Source organism: Carassius auratus, chromosome 14 (assembly GCF_003368295.1).
Source record: "Carassius auratus strain Wakin chromosome 14, ASM336829v1, whole genome shotgun sequence".
NCBI classification, from domain to species: Eukaryota; Metazoa; Chordata; class Actinopteri; order Cypriniformes; family Cyprinidae; genus Carassius; species Carassius auratus.
The window spans coordinates 28,135,692-28,158,141 of record NC_039256.1 but is presented as its reverse complement, the minus strand read 5'-3'; the positions used below and the strand labels follow the sequence as shown (position 1 = coordinate 28,158,141).

At 35.1% G+C, this 22,450-nt stretch overlaps 2 protein-coding genes across 3 annotated transcripts; one reads left to right on the top strand and one right to left on the bottom strand.

Moving 5' to 3' along the window:
• The first annotated feature begins 906 nt into the window (after positions 1 to 906).
• On the top strand, positions 907 to 13,272 carry LOC113114227 (protein phosphatase Slingshot homolog 3-like). 2 transcript variants are annotated; one of them, XM_026281064.1, is made up of 16 exons: positions 907 to 1,061; positions 2,284 to 2,403; positions 3,459 to 3,496; positions 3,605 to 3,788; positions 4,315 to 4,430; positions 4,978 to 5,046; positions 5,454 to 5,519; positions 5,788 to 6,064; positions 7,615 to 7,743; positions 7,853 to 7,899; positions 8,051 to 8,197; positions 8,380 to 8,580; positions 9,916 to 10,075; positions 10,179 to 10,274; positions 10,896 to 10,991; positions 11,096 to 13,272. In XM_026281064.1, the coding sequence occupies exons 2-16, from the start codon at positions 2,356 to 2,358 to the stop codon at positions 11,240 to 11,242; spliced, it is 1,821 nt and encodes a 606-aa protein (XP_026136849.1). In that variant the 5' UTR covers positions 907 to 1,061; positions 2,284 to 2,355; the 3' UTR covers positions 11,243 to 13,272. The 2 variants fall into 2 exon arrangements, with proteins under 2 accessions (XP_026136849.1, XP_026136850.1); XM_026281065.1 differs by lacking the exon at positions 907 to 1,061 and adding an exon at positions 1,097 to 1,213.
• A 1,071-nt stretch (positions 13,273 to 14,343) lies between these two features.
• LOC113114228 (39S ribosomal protein L18, mitochondrial) lies at positions 14,344 to 16,162 on the bottom strand. The gene is made up of 4 exons (XM_026281066.1): positions 15,885 to 16,162; positions 15,017 to 15,185; positions 14,605 to 14,839; positions 14,344 to 14,498 (listed from the first exon to the last, which is right to left on the bottom strand). Exons 1-4 carry the CDS (start codon positions 15,979 to 15,981, stop codon positions 14,427 to 14,429), a joined length of 573 nt encoding a protein of 190 aa, XP_026136851.1. The 5' UTR covers positions 15,982 to 16,162; the 3' UTR covers positions 14,344 to 14,426.
• Between the last annotated feature and the right edge of the window lie 6,288 nt (positions 16,163 to 22,450).

The following is a 22,450-nucleotide window of genomic DNA, read 5'->3' as shown; positions in this document are numbered from 1 at the left end:
AATTAGCATATTTTTTCTCAGGCTCCTGTGTTTATGTTCAGTTAATTCAATTTAATGGCAATGATTGCCATTAAAGTGAAATTAGTGAACCTACACATTTGGACCCTGATAGAAATGCTAATTTTAGATGAAAATGAAAATTTCAAATGGAACTAGAGCTTTGAACTCTTGGAATATACCTCAAGGTTGCAAGACAAAGATATTAATTTAGATTTATTGGGTAAAATATGTATATTTTATTTTCAAGTTTCGTCAACATTTGATACATTTTGAAATAGTTCAAACATCTTCATTACTGCAGTCTTTAGTCTAGCTAGCAGTAATTACCTATTCACGCATTTGATAAAAAGTACAGTAGCGGCATTCCTTAATAAATCACTGTTTTGAACGAATTCTTTTTTTCTCCATTGTGTAATCAAAGAGTATAGAAGCTTCTATACTCTTTGGTGTAGTATAAATAGAATTAGTAATCACGCAAAAAAACGCAAAATATATATTTTTATAAAATTTTAAATGCAAAAATGTCCAGACTTGTGGGTCGCCAGGAACAAGTTTGAAAACCACTGGTGTTTAGAGCATAGACATAAAAGAAAGTTACATTTAGGTTATTAGAGTTACATTGTATTTTTTGTTTATAATTTGCTATTGAATTAAATTGTTACTCTTTGCAAACGCCTTAAAGGCCTCAAACGTAACCAAACTTGGTTTATCCTTTATTTAGATTGTAAATGAAAGCTTTAACAGTTAAAAATTATATAACTGTGTTGGGATTTTATGAGGCATTAACCTTTAAATTCATCCTGCGATTGACTAAATATGTCTCTGTCGCTTTAATAGGCGAATTTTACTCCCGATCCGCCTCTTCCATTTAAGGGCACGTTTACTTTTCTCGGCCGAGAATTAAGTGTTCCTGGTTTCATAGTAGTCTACCTTCCCCTTTAAATGGATTCTGGACCAATGCAAAAGTTGTGGTCATAGGATCAAAACAACGAACACGATTTTTTGAGGAAGGTTCAGCTAGGAGCAAATCCTTGTGATTTCGCAGCGTTTGAGCCCATCAGGTAAGCGAACTCTCCATGTTTAATCCGCCCTCCTTTGATTTCATTGAGGAACTGGAAATGACAAGCCTCGAGTCTGCTGTTGGTTAAAACAGCTGTGTTCGAGCTACATAAGCATAAAGCATCAGCCTACAGACATATTAGCAGGCTATTAGGTATGTGGCATACTTTATCGAGACATTTCTTTAAGGCATCGATGAAACTGAAAGATCTAAAATGCAAAGATTGCAACTTTGTCTTGTGAAACAGCAAATGCTCGCCTTGCGATATTGTAGATATGACGCGCACAGCCGTTACTCTATAACAACAATATTTAATATATCGAAAACATTTAGTGACATTTCGGAGTATGTGGGATAGGTTGCGCGTTGTATTTTGTTGTGTCAGAGATATGGCGAAGGAATACACGGCATGTCTACATCGTAGACCGCAGAAACATTTGACTGTTTAATTTTTGGTCAAGTTATGTGTTTTAGTTATGTGTTTGGAATTTATGGCACGTTACAATATTAGGATGCACTCTGGCATTCCTAAGACATCAAAGCCACAAATTAATTTTGTTAAGACGCCTAATAGATACTTGGTACACTATTCAATTATTATTATTATTATTATTATTATTATTATTATTATTATTATTATTATTATTATTATTATTATTTAAAATATTTGTATCCTCTCTTATAAATGACAACTTCTTCCCACAATTAGAGGTCTTGACCTTCTGAACTTAGATCTTCAATAATATAACAATTAAAACTATACTACAGTGTTATATTTTAGTAAATATTAAAACAAGTATATTCAAATTAGTATTGATCATCAAAACTGATTTTAATCACTAAGATATTTAGTCCCATATTCTTCAAAGAAAAGAAAATCAAGTAAGTGATTGTATTTTATTTTCAGAATTTGCACTTAAGTTTGAAATAAAAGTTACTTCCTAGAGTGAAACCCCATAGAAAATGAATGTAAGGTTGACGATAAACACTTTCTAAAGGTAGTTCTTATAATAAAAATGTGTATTTTATTATTATTATTATTATTAGTTTCAGGCCCTGTTCTGTTACCTTCTTGTGGAAATGTCTGGATGTTATTACAGATTCTGAGTCTGCACTATAGTAATTCAATCTAGTTGCACTATAAATATCTTTTAGTATTGCATTTTTGGATGTAGCACCATTAATCAGTTTTTTTTTGTTGTCTTTTTTTCTGTTCAACTCAGTAAACTTGGAAGCACTCTGTGGAGCTGCTCTGACTCGTCTGCCGGTGTTAAAGCAGGATAAGCGGCTGTGGAATGGCATTGCTGACCTTGCACAGAACCCCATCTGTTTCCACGACACCGGTGAGTTTTATTGTGCCTAATGAAAAATGTTCATTTCTAAGATGCTACAGAAGACGATCTGAACGTTATGTGTGTTCTCCACACATTCTTTCACCCTACTCCCACTCCCTCCATGTGCGTCCAGTTACGCTACACCTTTGTCTGTACACAAGTTTATGTATAATTAGGAGGAATGTCTTCTTGGTAGCGTACCAAACGCTTTCCAAATTTGCAGTGAACCTGAATATGAGAATTCATTTCACACTGCTCCAAAAAAATATAAAAAGCCCTAGGATTATATGAGGATTCTGCTAAAGAGCCAAAATGCCTGATAACTTTTATTGCTGTTCTTGATAGGTATTGGACAATGCCAAGTAATCGTTCTCTGTCTCTGTTGGTTGATTGGTAGGCTTTGTATTTATTATATAACACAAGATTCTTTTTTCACCCATGCAAACTGTGTATCTTCTATAAAACACCATGTTCAGACTATTTTGAGTAAAGTCTCACTAGAGCTTTAACCTAAAACCTCATTGCCCCTCCTCTCCTCTCCACCCCCTCTCTTCTTTTTTCTTCTTGTCTCTGTCTGGACACGTCAGTCACATAACAGGTAATGTTACTGTCTCCTCTCCCATTCCATAGAAGCACCAATAACAGCCTCTTTGGTGTCCTTCTCACTGTCTTCCTCTCTCGCTCTATTTCTTTCTCTTTTTATCGTCTTTAGTATGAGCTTCCTCAGTGTCTTATCATCCTGTCACTGCACTGCAGTTGGCAAATTTGTCAAAACGCCTTTTCATTGCGTTTACGGGTTTCCTTTTTTCAATTTTTTTTTTTTTTTACCCAGTCACTCATCTCAGAGTGAGTTATGGGTGAAGAAAAAAGGCTTAAAGGCCCATCCCTGGTGCAAGTTTTTATTCAGATACCATGTCAAATGATTGAAATGTTTGCAATTAAATGCATCACATAATCAGTTCACCCTCCACCCATTTTTAACATCGCCATTCTCTGGACAAATCTTAGGAGTTTAGAGTCTTAGAGTTATAATGAGTTATAATCGACTTAATTTTATTTTTAAGGATGAGCCTATTCTAAGAAGAGGAAGACTTCAGAAAAGGTGATTGTTTTTGATACATCTTTCATCATGCATGTGTTTTTAGTGTATGTAGTGTTTCCTCCAGAAATGCGTAACTGATTCGTTTTTGTTTTTATTTCCGCACACCAGAGAAAGTTTCGCCCTGGTTAAGGGGGCAGTGCTCCTGGTGGGAGAGGGAGAGAGGGAGGGATCACAGGAAGAAACCGTGCCCTCTCTGCTAGGTCCTAGGCATGGAGGCCGAGCCTCTGACACTCAGCACAGACATTTGCACGCAATGATTTCGTTACTACGACCAGAAGACACACTCAAACTGGTTAGGATTTTCTCAGCCCACTCTTGTTTTACTACACTGCCTTTTTATGCTCAGGGTCTCCAAATTGAACACAGCCTCTACAAAATGAATTTTATAATCCCAAATCACTGGGAAATTGAATGGATATGAAAATATCTGATGCATTTACACTATTTTTGTCTCTTTGAGACCGATTAAAGGAAGTGTTTGTACTTACTGCCTGTGTATATTACTCACTGTGTTTTGCATATGCAACGTCACAAGTTCTGCAATGTGGTTTCTGGAGACACTTTAGTTCATCCACCTTCTGCTATGCAGAAATGACAAAAACTTTGTTTTGACTTTTAAGAATACTGTTACACACAATACTGTTTGCTAGGTAAATCTTTGTATAAAAACATTATTATATAACATAATACTTAGGTGCTGTGTTTAAATTATAATAACAGAAAAGTTAATCTAATTTTAATTGCTCAGTTATTTTTTTTAATGAATTATGTCTGATTCATTTACAGTGTACCTACATTTCTCTTTCTCCCTACCTCAGGCTGTGCGTTTGGAGTCTGTGAGCCCAGTCAGAGTGAGGTATTTGCTTATAATCGGCACACTTAACAAAAAACTGGAGAGCCTACTACTTGGCATGGACTTCCCAGGGTCAAACAGGTAGCATGTCTTTATAAACGAAATCATTAAATCATCATCATACCATTTAATTTCATTATAGATAAATCTGGAATTATTTATTTGTATGTGGGACATGCCTGTTAAACATTTGTAAATGCATTTGTTTTATAGACAAAATACTGTTGCATTTTTGATGATATGTTTTATTTTTACATTATGCTTTTTTGGAAATGAAATGTGCAGATATTTTGCAAACATGGTGCCCATGTTTAGTTGCAGTTTTAAAGGGATAGTTCTACCAAAAATTACATTTGTGTCATCATACTACTTTTAATTACTTTTTTTCTTCTGTGAAACATAAAATAAGTTATTTTGAGCCATTGAGTTTTTGTGTATAGACAAAAAGTGCTGAGACATTTAAAATACATTTTAGACAAATATAAAACAAATATTTTCATATATGTTTTCATTTGGGGTGAACTCTCTCATTAAATATAACTTTTAGCAAAATTTGTAATTAAAACTGCAGAACATTTCAGTAAGCCTGTCAAGAAACTTCTCACTTATTTCTTTCTCACTTCCTCAGTGACGAGTGCACTATTGGACTTGTCTTGCCAATATGGAGTGACACGCAGGTTTACCTTGACGGAGATGGGTAAGAACATAAGACTTGAATCATGCTCACTAGAAGTTAACTAATTAGTACAAACATCTGATTATATAGCAGGGAAAGCAAAAACGGCAAAAGTGTTTTAGTACTGTATGAAGCAATCTTGATAACATTATCTTACCATCAAAGTCAACTCTCGCATACGCTTTTAATGCGGTTTGTAAATTGAAGGGAGCTCAAGCACAGAGGTTTTGCTTCTTTAGAAAAAATCAGTCAACACTAAACTAAATCTAACTGAACTGAAAAAAAAGTAAATAACATTAAAACAAAACCGAGCGATGCTTCCACTTTAAAGTTTATCTGCAAAGCTCTGCAGAACCTTAGTCACTGTTAAAGCCTCAGCCCCAGGGTTCTGCTTTTCTGACAGCTTGTTTTCACTCGTTCTCTTACAGAGGTTTCAGTGTGACATCTGCAGAAGTGACACGAATCTTTAAGCCTGTGTCCATTCAGACGATGTGGTAAGCTTTAAAGCAGGAAATGCTGAGGAAACACTGAATTTCCTCAACTGTCAACGGCATGCAGTGAGACGTTGGTCTCGCAGCCTACAAACACTTAAATATGTGTAATGCTATTTGTCTTTATTCTGGTCGTCTAGTCAGTTACATGCACACTGTTAGACATCTGCCTCAAGCCTCCAAGTTAGCTCTGTGACGTGTAAATGTGTTTGTGGTTTGTTGATTGCTTGTTCACAGCACTCTCTGATGTGTCACTCTTACTTTGCTCAAGGTCAGTGTTGCAGGCGCTGCATGGCTGCTGTGAACGGGCCGTGCGTGGGGCTGTCATACCAGGCTGTGGGCTGGAGTGGGCACACCATTACAGAGGGAACGTGGAATCTGACCAGCACTGCCTTAATGAATGGGCGGTCATGACTGGCCTGGAGTCAGTCAGGAGGGACAAGGGAACACGTTCATCATTGAATCGGGAGTCAGTGGAGAAGGACATCAAAGCCCAACTTCGAGATATCATGAGGACTGAAGACTTAGAAAACATTACCTCAAAGCAGGTAAAATGAAAGGGAGTATGGCTTTACAATGTCCCAGAATGTCACCAAGCTCTTCCCTCTAGTCACCTATAGGCCACTTTTCATGATCCAATCAGTTCCTGATGGATAAAGTCAAGTTCCACACTGAGTGCAAACAGGTCGTTTAACAGAAGTCAAATGGTTACAAACAGAATTTCATGAAGGGGCAGCTGTGGCCTAATGGTAAGAGACTTGGACTAGTTACCCAAAGGTCGCCGGTTTGATTCTCTGTGCTGGCAGGAGTTGTAGGTGGAGGGAGTGAATGAACAGCGCTCTCTGCCACCCTCAATATGGCTGTAGTGTCCTTGAGCAAGGCACTGAACCCCCAGTTGCTCCCCGGTTGCTTAATCTACAGCTGCCCACTGCTCTGGGTGTGTGTTCACTTCTCACTGCTGTGTGTGTGTGCACTTGGATGGGTTAAATGCAGAGCACCAATTCTGAGTATGGGCTACCATACTTGGCAAATGCCACGACTTTCACTTTGAACTTTTTTTACTTATATCATCTACCCTTTAAAAATTCCTTCAAAATAATACAGAACATTATGCTGTATTTTGTAAAAAAAAAAAATATATATATATATATATATATATATATATATATATTTTTTTTGTGTGTGTCTGATTGTGTTATGATTTGTAAACTTTTTTTTGCATGTGCATGCAAGTTGCTTTTTTTTTTTTTTTACCGTTGTTTTGCTGCCATCCTTCCATAACAGACACTTTTCAGAAGCAAGTATTGCATTGCGACAGTTGCAAAACATTTCACAATTGGCATGTTTTTGACTTTATGTTCAGTTAGTGGTCTGTTTGTACTGGATTTATTTAATATGACCCCTTTGAAGTTATTCAAAGCACACTACAGTTCAAATCTTATGGGGTTGGTAAGATTTCTTTTATTCAAAAAAAAATATATATATATCTTATATTCACCATTAATTAAAAAAATACGGTAAAATATCAATATTGTGAAACTGTGAAATCGTGGCCATTTTAAATAACTTAATTCTGTTTGAATATATTTACCAAATCAAATTTTATTCCTGGCAAAGCTGAATTTTCAGGACCATTACTCCAGTCTTCAGTGTCACATGATCCTTCAGAAATCATTCCATTATGCTGATTTGCTGCTCCTTTTTGCAGAATTCTAGAAAATTCTAAAGAGTAGCATTTTTATTAATTAAATGTGCCCCTGCTTGACAAAAGTATTAATTTCTTAAAAAAAAAAAAAAACCTTGGCTGATCTCAAGCATTTGAACAGTGGTGCAAGCCTGAGGACACACCGTTTAAAGACTTTCTTCTTCTAGAACTTACTCAAAAAGTTAACGTGCCTGGGCTTGTTGTCTAACCCAGAGAATCTTTGTGGTCTGAACACCAGCAGCACTCATTTAGTGAGAAGCTTGATTTGATGCTTGTAAGTGTTGTATACCATGTGACTTGCCATTTTAATGCCATTTGTATCCCAAACCCATGATTGTGGAGTTTCTAGCACCCTACAGTTGAGCTACAGTCACTCTTTCTGTGTGTGTGTAGGTGCGAACAGCCCTGGAGTCCAGAATAGGCATAGACATGAAGGACTACAAAGAGTATATTGACAATGAGATGATGGTCACAATGGCACAGATGGACAAACCTTCCAGAATCTTGGACTACCTTTACTTGGTGAGTGTTGAAATATGTCTTGTCTGCTATACTGCTGGAAATACACTTATTTATTTGTGTGTGTGTGTGTGTGTGTATAAAAATTTTTTTGTCCTTTTTTCCCCCAAAGGGTTCCGAATGGAATGCTGCCAACTTTGAAGAACTACAGAAGAACAAGTATACAACTTAAATTTAATTAAAATTAAGATAATTTAATCCTTTAATATGTTTTATTACTTATCTGTTTAATGTTTTTTTTAAATAAAAATGTTCTGCTGCATACAAATAATTTTATTTTCTTTTTTTTTTTTTTTTTTTTTTTTGGTAGTGTGGGCTACATCCTCAATGTTACCAAGGAGATTGACAACTTTTTCCCAGAATCCTTCACCTATATGAATATTAGAGTTTACGATGTGGAAGCGACGGATCTACTCTCGTACTGGAACAACACATACATGTTCATCAGTGAAGCAAGGTGCTCAACACACACACTCCTCTTACTTTGTGTTAGTATTCTGCCCACGCTGACTCTTTAATGCATTGGTTTATAATTAAGCACACATGCAGTATGGTGTACTTAACCCCCTATGAAAAATATCGTCTCTGTCTCATTCTAATATATTATGTGTCATTTGTTTTGTACTGATGATGATACAGGAAGAGTGGACAAGCCATACTGGTGCATTGTAAGATGGGCGTCTCTCGCTCTGCCTCCACAGTAATTGCTTACCTGATGAAGCAGCAGGGCTGGACATTAGACGAAGCCCTCAACCACGTGAGAGAAAGACGGTCTATAGTGCAGCCCAATGAAGGTTTCCTCAAACAGCTGCATACGTACAGTGGCATCCTCAATGCCAGGTGACTCACATTCTCATAATGGTGCTGCACTAAAATCTGGCGTCATACTTGCGTAAACAAGCATTCACACAAAAGTACTGACATTTTCCCACTTGTGGAGCATCTTAGTGGATGTTCAGGTACAGACGAGTCAAGTCAAGTCTGGTGTATTGTTGTTCAACCGTGTGTGTACATGAGGGAACTAAATAGCTTAGATACACAAACTCCTCTCAAACAGTCACAGCTATGAAAGACTAGGATCTTGAAAGAAGTCTCTTGCACTCAGCAAGGCTGTGTTTATTTGATCAAAAATACAGTAAAATTGTGAAATTATTACAATATTAATTTGCAGTATTTTAAAATGTCATTTATTTCTGTGTTGACAGCTTTTTAGCGGTCATTAATTCAGTCTGTAGTATCACATGGTCCTTTAGAAATCTTTCTTACATACTATTTGCTGCTACATAGACATTTCCTATTTATATTTACTTCCCTTATGAAACAAAAGTATATTGCAGTATATTGGAAAATATCATGTAATATATTAGGCATATATTCTTATATATATTTATTTTTTCCAATATATTGTAGTATATTGAAAGCAGAAATCATTTGTATATTTTGCTATATATTATATAATATATGTATCATCAAGATATTATTAAATGTATTCAAATATATAAAATATTAGAAAAATAAAAAGGGAAAACAATATATCACAATATATTTTAAGAAATATATTGGTAAATATATTTTCCTTTCGTATGGGTTAACTGGAAATAGAAATCTTTTGAAACATCATAAATGTTTTCACTGTGACATTCAGCAAGGATGCACTGAATTAATCAAAAGTATGAATTTATTTCAAAAGAAATCAGTGTGTATATATTCTGATTGCTCAGCTTGCCAATGAAACTGTTTACTATAAAATTAATTAACAGGCTTCCTATACATGTATAAAATACACATTATACAGATATAAATTGGTATATGCAGAAGCTTTCTGCAGCATATTGTATACCAATCCATACAGCATACCGATTTGCCAAAATGTATTGGAAGTACTGTCAGCTATATGTCTTTTTTTTCCTCTCTCTCTCATTTAAGTAGGGTTATCAAGACATTTTTACACAAAGTTGGACAAAAAAGGTTAAATGGCCCTTCAAAAAAATTATCTGAAAAATTTAAACGACTTGCAGAATTAGGTGGATTTTTGTTTCATGTTATTATTTATATATATATATATATATATATATATATATATATATATATATATATATATATATATATATAAACAAAAAACTTTTCAGTAGTAACTTCTGAATTTCATTCCAAATGTTGCATTTTGTCGTGCAGTAAACAGCGGCACAGTGCCCTCTGGAGGAGGAAGTCCAAGCCAGAAGTCCGCCAGCCATCTGTCCACAACGATGCAGCCACAGGGAGTGAACAGGAACAGAAAGAGGAAGACTCCGAGAGCCCAGAAGACGAAAGCAGTTACGAGGAGGAGGAACCCGATGTAAGGAAATGTCATAGAATTTCGATGCTTCTCGGTCTCTTTAGTTCCCAAATATTTTTTTTACCCAAAAAAATGTTTATTTCTACGCCTCTTTCATTTGTAGGTCTTTGATGAGCATCTGGATGAGAGTGTTCCTGACACGTCTGGGGCAGAAACAGCTCCATCCAACCCACTTATTACTGTACAAGAAAGTGATAAGGTTAGAGCTCTCAGAGGACGATAATTTCAATTCATTTCACTTGACCATTTAAAAGGCCTTCCAGATGTCAGTATGGTTTTCTTTTACTATCCTGCTTATATTTTCTGAAATGAAATCCAATACTTCCTTTCTATTTCTGGGGTGCTGGTTCCAAAAAAAAAAAAATCATGTGCATTGCATTTTTGCTTTCGAGAACGATTTGTATGGGTGAAGAAGTCTTAAATTACCCCTAAATTACCAGAAAAACTGCCACAAAGACATGTGAGACTGGTTGCAACAGTTTGTTCAGGTCTTAGCCGATTTCCACATTATTCAGAATTATTCTGGAGATATTCTTTTATGCCTAATCCTGATTTCAAGGTTAGAAATTATAACCAGTGGCAGAAGAAAATGCAAAAGTGACCAAGATGTTTTCTCTATCTATGAAATGAGATTATGACTTGTGATTCAAAACTGTACATGATGGAAGGTTTTTTTTTTGTTGATATTTTGGAACTCGCCATCAAAAATTTAATTTGGTAATATTAGGCCTTTTTGAAATATTAGCTGGGTGTGTCTTAATGAATGGTTTGTGTTTTGGTTAAGCGGTTTTTTAAAATGTTTGCAAAACTTTAACTCTAGGTGTCATCTAGTCCTAGCAGAAGTGGCAGGATGGATTTGTTCTCTCTCATGCAGTCTATTCAGCTTGACGATGAGGACAGAGGCCTGGATAAAGAGGTGAGGAAAAGAAAGTATTGGTTGGAATGCAAAACTGAGTGATACGTTCAAAATCAAGTAGAAAAACACATGCAAGCATTAACTGAAGAACTCCTGTTGTTTAGGTCACTGCCGGTCAGAGACTTTCTCCTGCGCAACGAAGGCGGAGTCATGAAAGAAGAAGCTTGACTTATCAGAGAGCGCATGTGGATGTTTCTCCTGAACCAAGCAGCAGACAGTCACCGAACACAAACCAGGATGAAGCACTTTAACAAAGGGGCCGTTTTAGGAAATATGGAGAAAGAGGAATGTTCAAAGTGAAAAGGTGAGGAAAAAGAACACTTCTTCAGATTGTATCATTCCAAGTTCTTCGAGGAGTCACTGCAGAATAAAATTAGGGAATTTATTCATATAGTTGTTGTTTCGAGGCTCATTTAGGTAATTTCACTTGGAGGCCACATAAAAGCACATGGTTACATATCAACGGATATCGCACTAATTTTCCCCTCACCTGTCCGTCTCGTCCAAAACTCATGAACTGTGGTCAGTTTAGGTGGATTGCTGAAAAAAGAAAAAATCAGCCACCACTTGTCAAGTGAGTATTGTTAAAGGAACTGTTTTCCTCAGAGCATTATCATTCTAAATGTCACATTGTGCCTTTTGAAATCTCTGTATCCTTTGCACCTTCGTACTGAGCCATAAAATTCAATATATTTTAATATGGTATTATAGTGCGAGTGGAGGATTTCTCTATGGCTGTTATCTGTCTTGTCATTATACAGAAACAATGAACCATTATTCCTCTTGATATCATTGTTTCATGTTGTTTTTAATAAATGAATAAGAGTGTGATTCACTCATTTTAGGAATCCTATGCAATAAATCTACTTTATAGCTGTTCCTTCTCCACGAATGTGAAGCTTTATGCTGGCTCTGTGGAGATCAGTAGGTGAAAAAGTGTAGAGAGAGAAAGCACTCAAGGACTTCGATTTTTCTCATATACTGCTATTCAAAATTTGGGGGTCAGTAAGAAATCAGTGCTTTTTATTCAGCGAGGATGCATTACATTGATTGAGAGTGACATTTAATTTTACAACATAAGTGCTGTTTCTTAACTTTCTATAAAAATGCATCAAGGGTACCGTAATAATGTTAGCACAGTTGTTTTTAACATTTGGCGATAATAAGAAATCATTCTCAGCACCAACTCGGCATATTAAGATTTCTAAAAGATTATTTGACACTAAAGACTGGAATAATGGCTGCTGAAAATCCAGCTTTGCCAATTCAGAAATAAATTAGTTTAATATATATTTAATTAGAAACCGTTTATTTTAAATAGCAATATTATTTTGCAACATTACTGTTTTTACTGTATTTTTTAATCATATAAATGTAGCCTTGGTAAGCATAAGAGATTTCAAAAACAACATCTTGCTGACTCCAAACTTATGAATGGTAGTTTCTAGACCGTGATGTATCTACTCGTGCTATATCACATGTTTTAAACACTTATTAAGCAGATTTTTTTTTAAAAAAATTTTTTTTTAACCTGTACATTATGCAGGAAACGAAACCAGAGTATTGTCCTTTCAAATGTGCCAGTTATTTAACCGTCTCTGTGGTTTCAATCATTCTGCATGATGGTTCAGTGCCTTTAGTTGATAGAGGTGGACCAAAATAACTACATTTGTTGGTTTTATATCTACACAGTTAAAACCAGCTCCTACATAATACATGTGCGTTTAGCCCTAGGTGTGGTTGATTTGTGTCTTTGCATGTCTCAAATATCAGACTGTATGCATGCTGTTTGTACTGTATGTAAGCCTGAGTCCTGTATGTATAAAGTATATACAGTCTGCTGTAAAACATGTTGTATTGTGTATACTGTCATTGCACAAAGTGCCAATGTTGTGAAACCAAAGTTATGTTGTGGAATGTTTCTAGTATTGAGGCACCACTGGTTTTGCAGTTATTTTCCATGAGAATGTCTTAAGTTATGTGTATTAGCGATAGATGATGACCTGCAGCCTTCCAAGTGCTGATTTTCTAAAACTAATGTATAATGTGCCATGCCTTATCAACTTCAAGATAAGTGAAAAGTTATACATTTTATTCGGATTTAATTCTCATTTCCATTGTTTGTATCAGGTGGTGTTAAATATAAAGTCAAGGTTGCTGTTGCTTTTTCTATTTATGACCGATCTGAACATGTATCTTTTTAATTTGTTATACAAAGTTGTCTGTGCTATTAAAAAAAATAAAATGATTTTATAATGGGGGGGTTGAGAAATATCTAATGGAAACTCTCATTGATTGTTTTTGTATAATGTAATGTTTCAGGTTGTAAGATATTCATATTCTTAATTCTAATGTAAAATTGTATGTATATATTTATTTATCACACACACATATACTAGTGCTTTACATATTTTACTGCAAATGTGTCTTCAGTAAATATTAAAAACAGCAACTATGCTGTATACATCAATACTGAATGATTGCATCAGATAAACAGGGCATATATTAATATATTATAGCGAAGCAATAATGTATGTGCAGTGGACTGATTAAAAATGAAGCCAATACAACTGTATCGATCCTAAAATATGAGAAATAGCTCTTTTTGTTAGTCTGACGAAATTGATTGCAGAATAATACACAATTTGTTTTAAAAATATTTTAAAATATGTATTTTAATAAAGCGCCAAAGTGGGGCTACTAATAACTCTCACATAAACTACTATTCAAATGTGTTGGGTCAGTAAGATTTAAATATTTTTCTCACCAAAGCTGCATTTATCGGATCAGAAAAAAGAAAAAGCTGTATTTTTGTGAAATGCTATTGCAATTTTAAATAACTGGTTTCTGTTTTAATACATTTGAAATATATTTACAGCAGCTATTACGCCAATCTTCATTGTTTATTCAAATATGCTGATTTGGTGCCTAAGAAATAGTTCTGCTGCTGCTTAATATTTTTGTGGAAATCATAGGATTCATTTATGAATAGCAAGCATTTACCTTTTTTTTTTTTTTTTTTTTTTCGTCGTCCCATTACAAATGTATACACTATCACTTTTGATCAATGTAACATCCTGCTGAAGAAAATAATCAAATTGGCCCCAAATTTTTTGCACCGTAGTGTCATTCGCAGCAAAGTCTTTTGTCTTTTTTCTTGTCTGAAATGCATCAGTTTTTAAAACATACAAAATACAAATACTTTTAAAAAGAAACGGAAACATCTTTAGTTTGCAAAAATCAAACTGAAAACCACTACATCGTTTCACTGTCAAACCAAAGATTTATATCACGATAATCAAATTACTATAATGTGTTGAGGACCCTTCTGTAATCGACAATAAATACACTGTTTGAATGTGAGAATATTTATATTTACAGACAAAAGCCACACTTCAGAACAGTAATGATAATAAAAAAAACAGATGTTGCAACTTAAATGAATTTTCGCCTTGGTTCACTAAGCATGACACCACCCTCTTTCATGGCTGTCCAGAATGTCTGATTCTGCAGAGGGGGAAAAAGGCATGAATTAGTCGATACATTTTCACCATTTATGTATAATACCTAAAAAGCATTGAAAAAATAAAATAAAAAATGAAACAAAACTCACCGACTCTGATCGAAACTTCCACGGTACCTCTCGATAAACAATGCGTGTGATGCCAGCTTCAAGACACCTCTGAGCAAGCACCTCACCGACGGCACGACAAGCTGCTACAGAGCGTGTGGAGCCCAGCTCACGCTTCAGTGCCCACTCCTTCGTGGAGCAGGACAGCACTGGATCTACAGAGTCACTTGAATACACCTCAGCTGTGATGTGATGCTGCGTGCGCCTGAACACCAACCTGACGGAGGAACGGTACAGAACAAAACAGCATCAGTTCAATATTCATAGATGGTGTGCATTTGTTTTTCTATCTGGAAAAGGTTTTTAAGATGCTGTTATTAGAGCTGTGCTCAGCAGAACTTTGTAGGGGTTTTATTATTCACATCTAGCTCTAGACATTGGAAAGCTTACAAACCTGTGATAATATTGTCTGGAGGGCCACACTGTAGCCCAGCCTCGATCCTTCACTGCCAGCGCCATCTGTTCCAGGTTTCTTGGGTTGCGGTTAACAAATGTTTCATTGATGGCTTCATTATCGTTAATCACTGGTTCTGGCTCAGGCGCTGTCTGACTATATTTCCGAGCTGGTGGGAAGAGACACATCATACATATCATTCATGAATTATATCTACAGATCCCTTGAGGGGTTTAAATGATGTGATGCTGTTGTATTGGTGTTCAGCACAGACTGTTGGAGTGTATTATTCTGGATTCTTTTATACACACACATTCTTTAGTGTGTGGGGGAACAAAGCTCTTCAGTGTAAAACAAAAATATATATATTTTTTAAATTAACGATTTCTGTCAATCATATAAATTATAATGATGACCGTTTTGAAATTGCAAACAGTCAAAACAATGTAAACAAATCTTTTAAGTGAACGAATTGGTTAGAAGTCACCCGGTTATTAAAATGTATGAAAATAAGATTATCATAATCATTATTCAATTATATGTTAGATATGATAGATACATTTAGCTGGGAAATATTAAAAAAGTGGAAAAATTATTGACATAGTTCAGAATAAATTATTATGAACGGACTCAAGACTCGAGTCACTTTAATGAATCAAAGTCATGTTCATATTTAATCATTTGCTTTCTTTTCTTGTTACTTCGTGTACTTTATGTCCAAATCGGTCTGTTCACTGAGAAAAACTAAATATTCATTATAGAGGGCAAATTCTACAAATCTACTGCTTTAAACTCGTTCTGTAGTAACGTAAACACATGCAGCACAGAGTATATACTGATGTAGTTGTGTTCTAGATCTGTTACTTACATGATTGACAGTGAACCCACGCCGCTGCAGCCACAGATCTCTGACATTGACCCAGCAGCGTGCGAACATTACGGCAAATACCACTTAACAAAGCCATTTGACAGCTGTACAAAATACGTTTAATTCTGGGGACAATTTATAGTTGTTGTTTCTATAAAAGCGGAGACAGCTTGACCCTTCGTATATTTTAAAACTATTTGAGCACTTTCTAGTGCGCAACCATTGTGATGTCACACTAAAACTGTTCCGTGTTTCCGAGGAAAGGTTTGGAGTTCACATTAGTTCCGCTTAGCAAACCTTCTTCTTCTTCTTTGATGTTTATTAGCGGATGGCAACCTAACTGACTGGTGCATTACTGCCACCGACTGGAATACATTTATGGATCGGGATTTATCTTTTAGGACAAAAATAAACCATAAAACAAATAAACAAACTAGAAATTAAAAACATAACAAATAATGATTATAATAAAAAATAACAACAACAAAAAAAGACTATATTCTTTTATATGAGTCTATTTAAGCCAATTGTTTTCTTCTTCTTTAGATTTAATTGGTGGCTGACAACCAATTTTAAAGGCGTATTATCGCCACACACCAGACTGGAGTGTGCAGCAGTATACGACAAACAAGGGAAATTCTTTCCATCAATCCTGTATTTTTAAGGTAAATCATGGGATGTTTGATCACAATCACAAGTACTTCCTTCTAATAGCGTCTGAACATTAACATTTAGAATGTTTTTCTTCAGCATTTGAAAAAAAATCCCTTCTTTGCTTATTAGGAAATCCTTGAAAAGAATGAAAATGTAATAATAATAATAATAATAATAATAATAATAATAATAATAATAATAATAATAATAATAATAATAATAAATAAATAAATAAATAAGAAGGAGACATAAGGTATTCAATGAAACACTATTTAAGATCCTTAAACCACAATTATTAAAACAGTAGAGTAATCAGACAATATTATTATGTCCACAAGATGGCACAAGTACACCTTTTTTTGTCCTCGTATTATGGCAGTAAATAAAATTCCATAAAAGTACATAATACAATTAAGTTGAAATCAAGGTTTAGAAGCACAGTCACAAAACTTATTAATTAGTTTAATTTGTGATGAAACGTGTGAATCAACATACCCTAAAGCTTGCTGGTGAAGTTCATTTAAAACATGTCCAATAGTTCAAATGAAACTGTATTTTCCTCTCACAATCTCCAGCTTATTATAGCCCTCTCTAACATTTTCAGGCAGTGCTGGGCTCACCTCTGGACATTAAGGGATTTTCTGCATGGCTTGCCATTTTAATTTGGCCAGTTTGTTTGTGCTGCACTTTTAGCATGCTGTGAAGAGGCTGTGTCCCTAGATAAAATAAATGGCTCTCTTGCCATTTGAACACGCATGCTCCTGTAACCCAAAATCCTTGCTCTCAGCAAGAGCTACAGTCTAATAACATTGTGCACTTTACCCATTAGACCATTAGAAACCTTACTTTTGGGCAGGGAAGCGAAGGTGTGCAAATCATGACCTTACACTACTCTATATCATTTCCCCCCCTCCCTTTTAACAATTTCCTTTTCATACATTCATAGAGATTGTTAATGGAATGATTTGACTGTCCACATGCAGGAATATCTAACTTGAAGCACCAAAGACAGTACATTCACAAAAAAAAAAAAAAAAAAAAAAAATAATAATAATAATAATAATAATAATTAATAAAAACTTGTATCAACATTCTTTTTTGTTTAAAACAGTAAATGTGCTAATTTACTGTCAAACACTCAAACTGGTTTGAAGACAAATGTTAATCTGAACACCAGAGGTCATGTGTGACAGCTACACTTCCCTTGATTGTTTCAAACATTTCAAAACTCATCTTTATCACCTTTCTTCTTCATCATCACTGCATCAGATGAGCCCTCTCGTGGCTCTCTTACACTGATTGACATTCTCCATATGATAACAAATGCCTATCTAGATAGAAATCAACTTCAGTGAGTATAACTAGGAAGAACGAGCTATTACTCACAACAAGGTCATTTACAACACTTGTGAGAAAGCAAGTGAAAATGGTGTGCCTTAAATGTTAAATACCATTCATTATATATTATTAACATAATGAACCATGGTTCTTTTTTGTAGTTAAAGCACTTCGCATTTTATCGTGCTCACGGTAAAGGAAAGAGCGATACCGAAGAGAGACGTGAATGAGGCTGGCTGCAAAACAGAAGTAACACTTGTCTGGAATGTGTTGGAGATGTGTTGCTATGCAACAGGGATTCCACAATGGTTACCCAGACATGGTTTGACTGTGTAGATGATGGTGTGGGTGAGAAAAAGAAAAAAAAAGTGACAGCCTCCCACATCACCACACACACACCTCAGCTCTGTTTGAAATGTCAGAGCACACACATACACTCAGAAAACACAGGGTCACTTCAGGAAAAATCTGGTTTATATTCTCCTTACGCCTCAAAATATGATGTTTTAAAAATTGGAGATTAACTTCTGCATATTCACTCCTTGGTATGCATATACAAAAATACACAAACAGTGCACACAATAAAATATAAAGCCTTATTGCAAGAACGTGGATATTGAATCTTGAGGTGTTCAATGATCAATAAAAACCTTTAAAAGACTCCATTCAACTACATCTTGTGAACATTCCAGCAACGCCCTGCGATCAATAAATGAACAAAGCACAGTTTTCCCAATGTCCTCTGAGTGGCAGTGTGTCTCGCAGAGCATCTTTGAGTTTGACCACCTGTATAAGGGTTTCTTTTTTATTATGTTTGCAGTGATTTTTCAACACACCATTACAGTTTTTTTTTTTTTTTTTTTTTTTTTTTTTTTTAGAAGAGAAAGCTGTTACAAATAATATTTAGTATGCAGGACAAAGAAAGGTGTTTTCAAAAATACGGAGTTTACTTGATTATTCATAGATTTTTGTAATAAAAAAGTAAATGTGGAATATGACACATCAAGCTTTTATTTGTATGTGTCTCAGTCATTATGGCATTGCACTGCATTATACTGCATGTTTTACACCAGAGAACGCTGCAGAGCTTTGATCATAAAACTAAGCAGTTATATAATTTAAATATAATATAAATATAATTAAATATCTTACTAATACATCTGGGGGATATACTGAGAGTGCCAACTGACATTTCTGTATTAAATACATTCTGCTATATATTCTTCTTTTTTCTTAATAAAGTCAGAAGCTTTTAATGCACTCTCAAAAAGAAAGGTACAAAATCTGTGACTAGGGTAGTACAATGTACCACTTCTCTATTTATATGTACACTTTTGGTACTAATGTGTTCTTTAAATATATATATTTAACATTTTCATCTTTTATGACAATACGACAGATTAGAACTGACAGAAAGTGAAGTGGGAGAGAGATGGGGGTGGGTCCCATCCCAGTGACAGCTTTTGTATCTTTTTATTGTTACTTACAAATAGTGTTGATAAAGATATTGAAGATTGCTTCCTGTTGCAGTACACAAAATGACCACAAGGGTCAAGAAAAACTGGAGACTGGCTTTGCATTAAAGAGTCAGAACCCTTTGAAAGCAGGGAGGAAAGGTTTTTCATGACATCCAAAGATAATTGAATTGTCTGTTGAAGCATAAGATTGACTTAGCCAATCAAAGTTTTAAAACTCTTGTGGAAAGAGCATTAAAATGCACAGTGTAAATCAACAATATAGTCAGAGCATACACAGGCTGCTTGCAATAATTGCATGTGAAGAGGCATAAACCTACATATGCTCACTCTGTCGTTATTGTTTGTATGTTTTCCATGACTAGTTTCCACTTTTTAATCTTTTGATCTGGGAGTTTTGATTTCACAGATGCTGTGTTCTCTGTAGCCCTAGGCTACATATGATTTCCATTATTTATCATCCACAGTCAAAAGCCCCTGAGAGAAGGAGAGGCAGAGAGAGAAAAAGAGAGGACAAAGAAAAGCTCCACATCACTCCTCATCTCTGTGAGCCTTTGATCCACCTCCAGAACTCAAGTTTTAAAAGAAGGAAGGGATTCTGTTTGCATGTCCCATACTAACTCTGGCTTGAGGTACAGTAACTCAGTATTATAGTATGAAGAGTAAGATTTCATATTTTTGGCCACCACATAAAACAATAAACAGATAAACACACCAGCATTTCAGTGAGCATTTGATTAATTTTATACAATCACAAACATATTTAAAAAGAAACGTTAAGTTTTGATGGTTGTGATAGGCTTTAGATTCAGAACTGAAAATTACAAACCCAAAGATGTTTTGTGACTGCTGGAAACAGCATAATCCAAAATTTCAGAATTAGATTTTATGAACGTGCCTTCAAATACAGACCATTTCTTTGCATTCCTCAGTGGTTTTCTGAACCAACAAATGTCTTATTTTAGTATCATTGAGATTTTTTTATATAATATATTGAATATGGTTTTAATTTTGTCTGTTTTTCATGTGTTTTAAGTTAAAATAAGGCCTTTTCCCTAGAACCCACACATTTAGCATAACATTCATCATTGTTAATATATTTTAAATATTAATGTTACTGAAAATGACACACAATAAAAAATAATAAAATTTTTCTTTACACATCACATCTTATATTTCATCTAAATCTTTTTATTGTAACAGTTGGTAACCAAGTGGTAACCAAGTAAAAAAAAAATGTGTTACCTAACAAGTGGTTTGTTTTGAGGTTGATTTCAGCATTCTTGCAACTTACTGTCTTGTCTGTCAGATTATTTGTCTTTATTTTCAAGGGAAATAAAGTGCATACCCAAAACATAACCCTTATTTGCGAGTGTTGTGGAGGGTGAAAAGAGAGATGAACATGAAGGTTTACAAATGAGCGGGAGCTGTAATGAGGTAAGTGGCCACTTGTGCTGCTCCCCGTGGAGATGAACCAGTTAAGAGTTGATCATCCAGGGTGTTAGCTACGCTGCCAAGCCAGCTGGGAGGAGAGGAATACTTCATCACTGTCATGCCTCTGCACAGAGAATACATTTACCCCCCAATAACCACTATTACCATCTATTACCAACATCCCCTGTTAAAGGCTGCACATTGATCTCAACAGACACAATGACTGCAAAAATGATTTCTCTGATATATTATATACATGATCTTAATATATATATATATATATACTATATATATATATATATATATATATATATATATATATATATATATTATATATATATATATATATATATTATATATATATATTTTTTTTTCAGGAATATAGATCCCGGAGTTCAACATGGAGCATACACTATTCAGGATACAAACATTGATATACAGGTTTTTAATGTAATGATCTTTAGAATGCCAGACATCATATATGGTGTTGATGAAATTACTCATTGCTTCCTGTTGTAACTGAATTTAATTTCAAGCCATTAAAAGTCAGAAGAGACATTTCTAGCTTCATCAAAAGTTGTTCTTGCCAGTAGTTGATTGTATTTTAGCAGAGTTGAATGTAAGATCTGACAATGTCCCACGAGGCCTAGTAAATAACTTTGCACTTAACCGTCCTTTAGGTCCAGCCAACTGCCATCCATTGCCAAAAATAGTGCCTGTGAAATTAAAACATTTAGAATCTAAATTTAGCAGATGCAGAGACCAGCCCTTTCGATGTCGCTGGATCAAAATGTCCATAGAGATTTGTTGAGGCATATTGCAGATATGAATGACAAAATCTGATGTAATAGCTTCTAGAAATGGTGCTGTGTCTGGTGCCTTACTTAGGCTCCATATCCCCTGATATAAAGGGGGCAGGCATATCTCTGGTTAAGTTTGTGTAACAATACTGTCACTGAAATAGCCAGTGGCTGTAAAGCACAGCTGATGCCCTGCCAGACTGAGAAGTGCCTTTGGCAGGAAGAGTGAAATAAAGCCTTTCATTTTAGAACTCTATTATCCAGACTGCCTGATCAATCTCTCCTGGGCTGGGGAATATAGACAGGAGTGTCAACCCATTCAGAAGTGGCATAGGCAAACAAAAGATATATTCAATCCCTTTTGAAATCCCTTTTTCCAGTTACTAAACATGGATTGATTAATGTGCGAGGGAAGCACTTGCATTTAAAAAGGGTTTTGGAGAAGAAAGGATCGCAGCTAACATGGTCATAATATTGTACTTCTATACAAAGTCCATAAACTGACTATTTTGATTCATATACAAGTAGGCAACTGGTAGGTCATTGGACTTGGAGAGATTTTCACCACTGTAGCTTTCTGTAAACTATACTGTAAAGGGAACAATAAAACTGTCTCTATTTAACTCCTGTTCAACTGCTTTCCATCACCTTTTGACATTTTTCCACTCAAACATTGAAACGTTGTATTTTTTCAAAACCTTTTCAGCACAAATCCACCCTGCAGCCAGTTTTGTTGGTTAAGTGGTTTGTGTAGGTAATCATCACTGTAATCACCACTATCTACATGATCAATGAAAGCTTAATGGTGTGTGCACAACAAATCAAATTTATTTGCATGAGTAAGGGTATTACCTCCAGGAAAGTT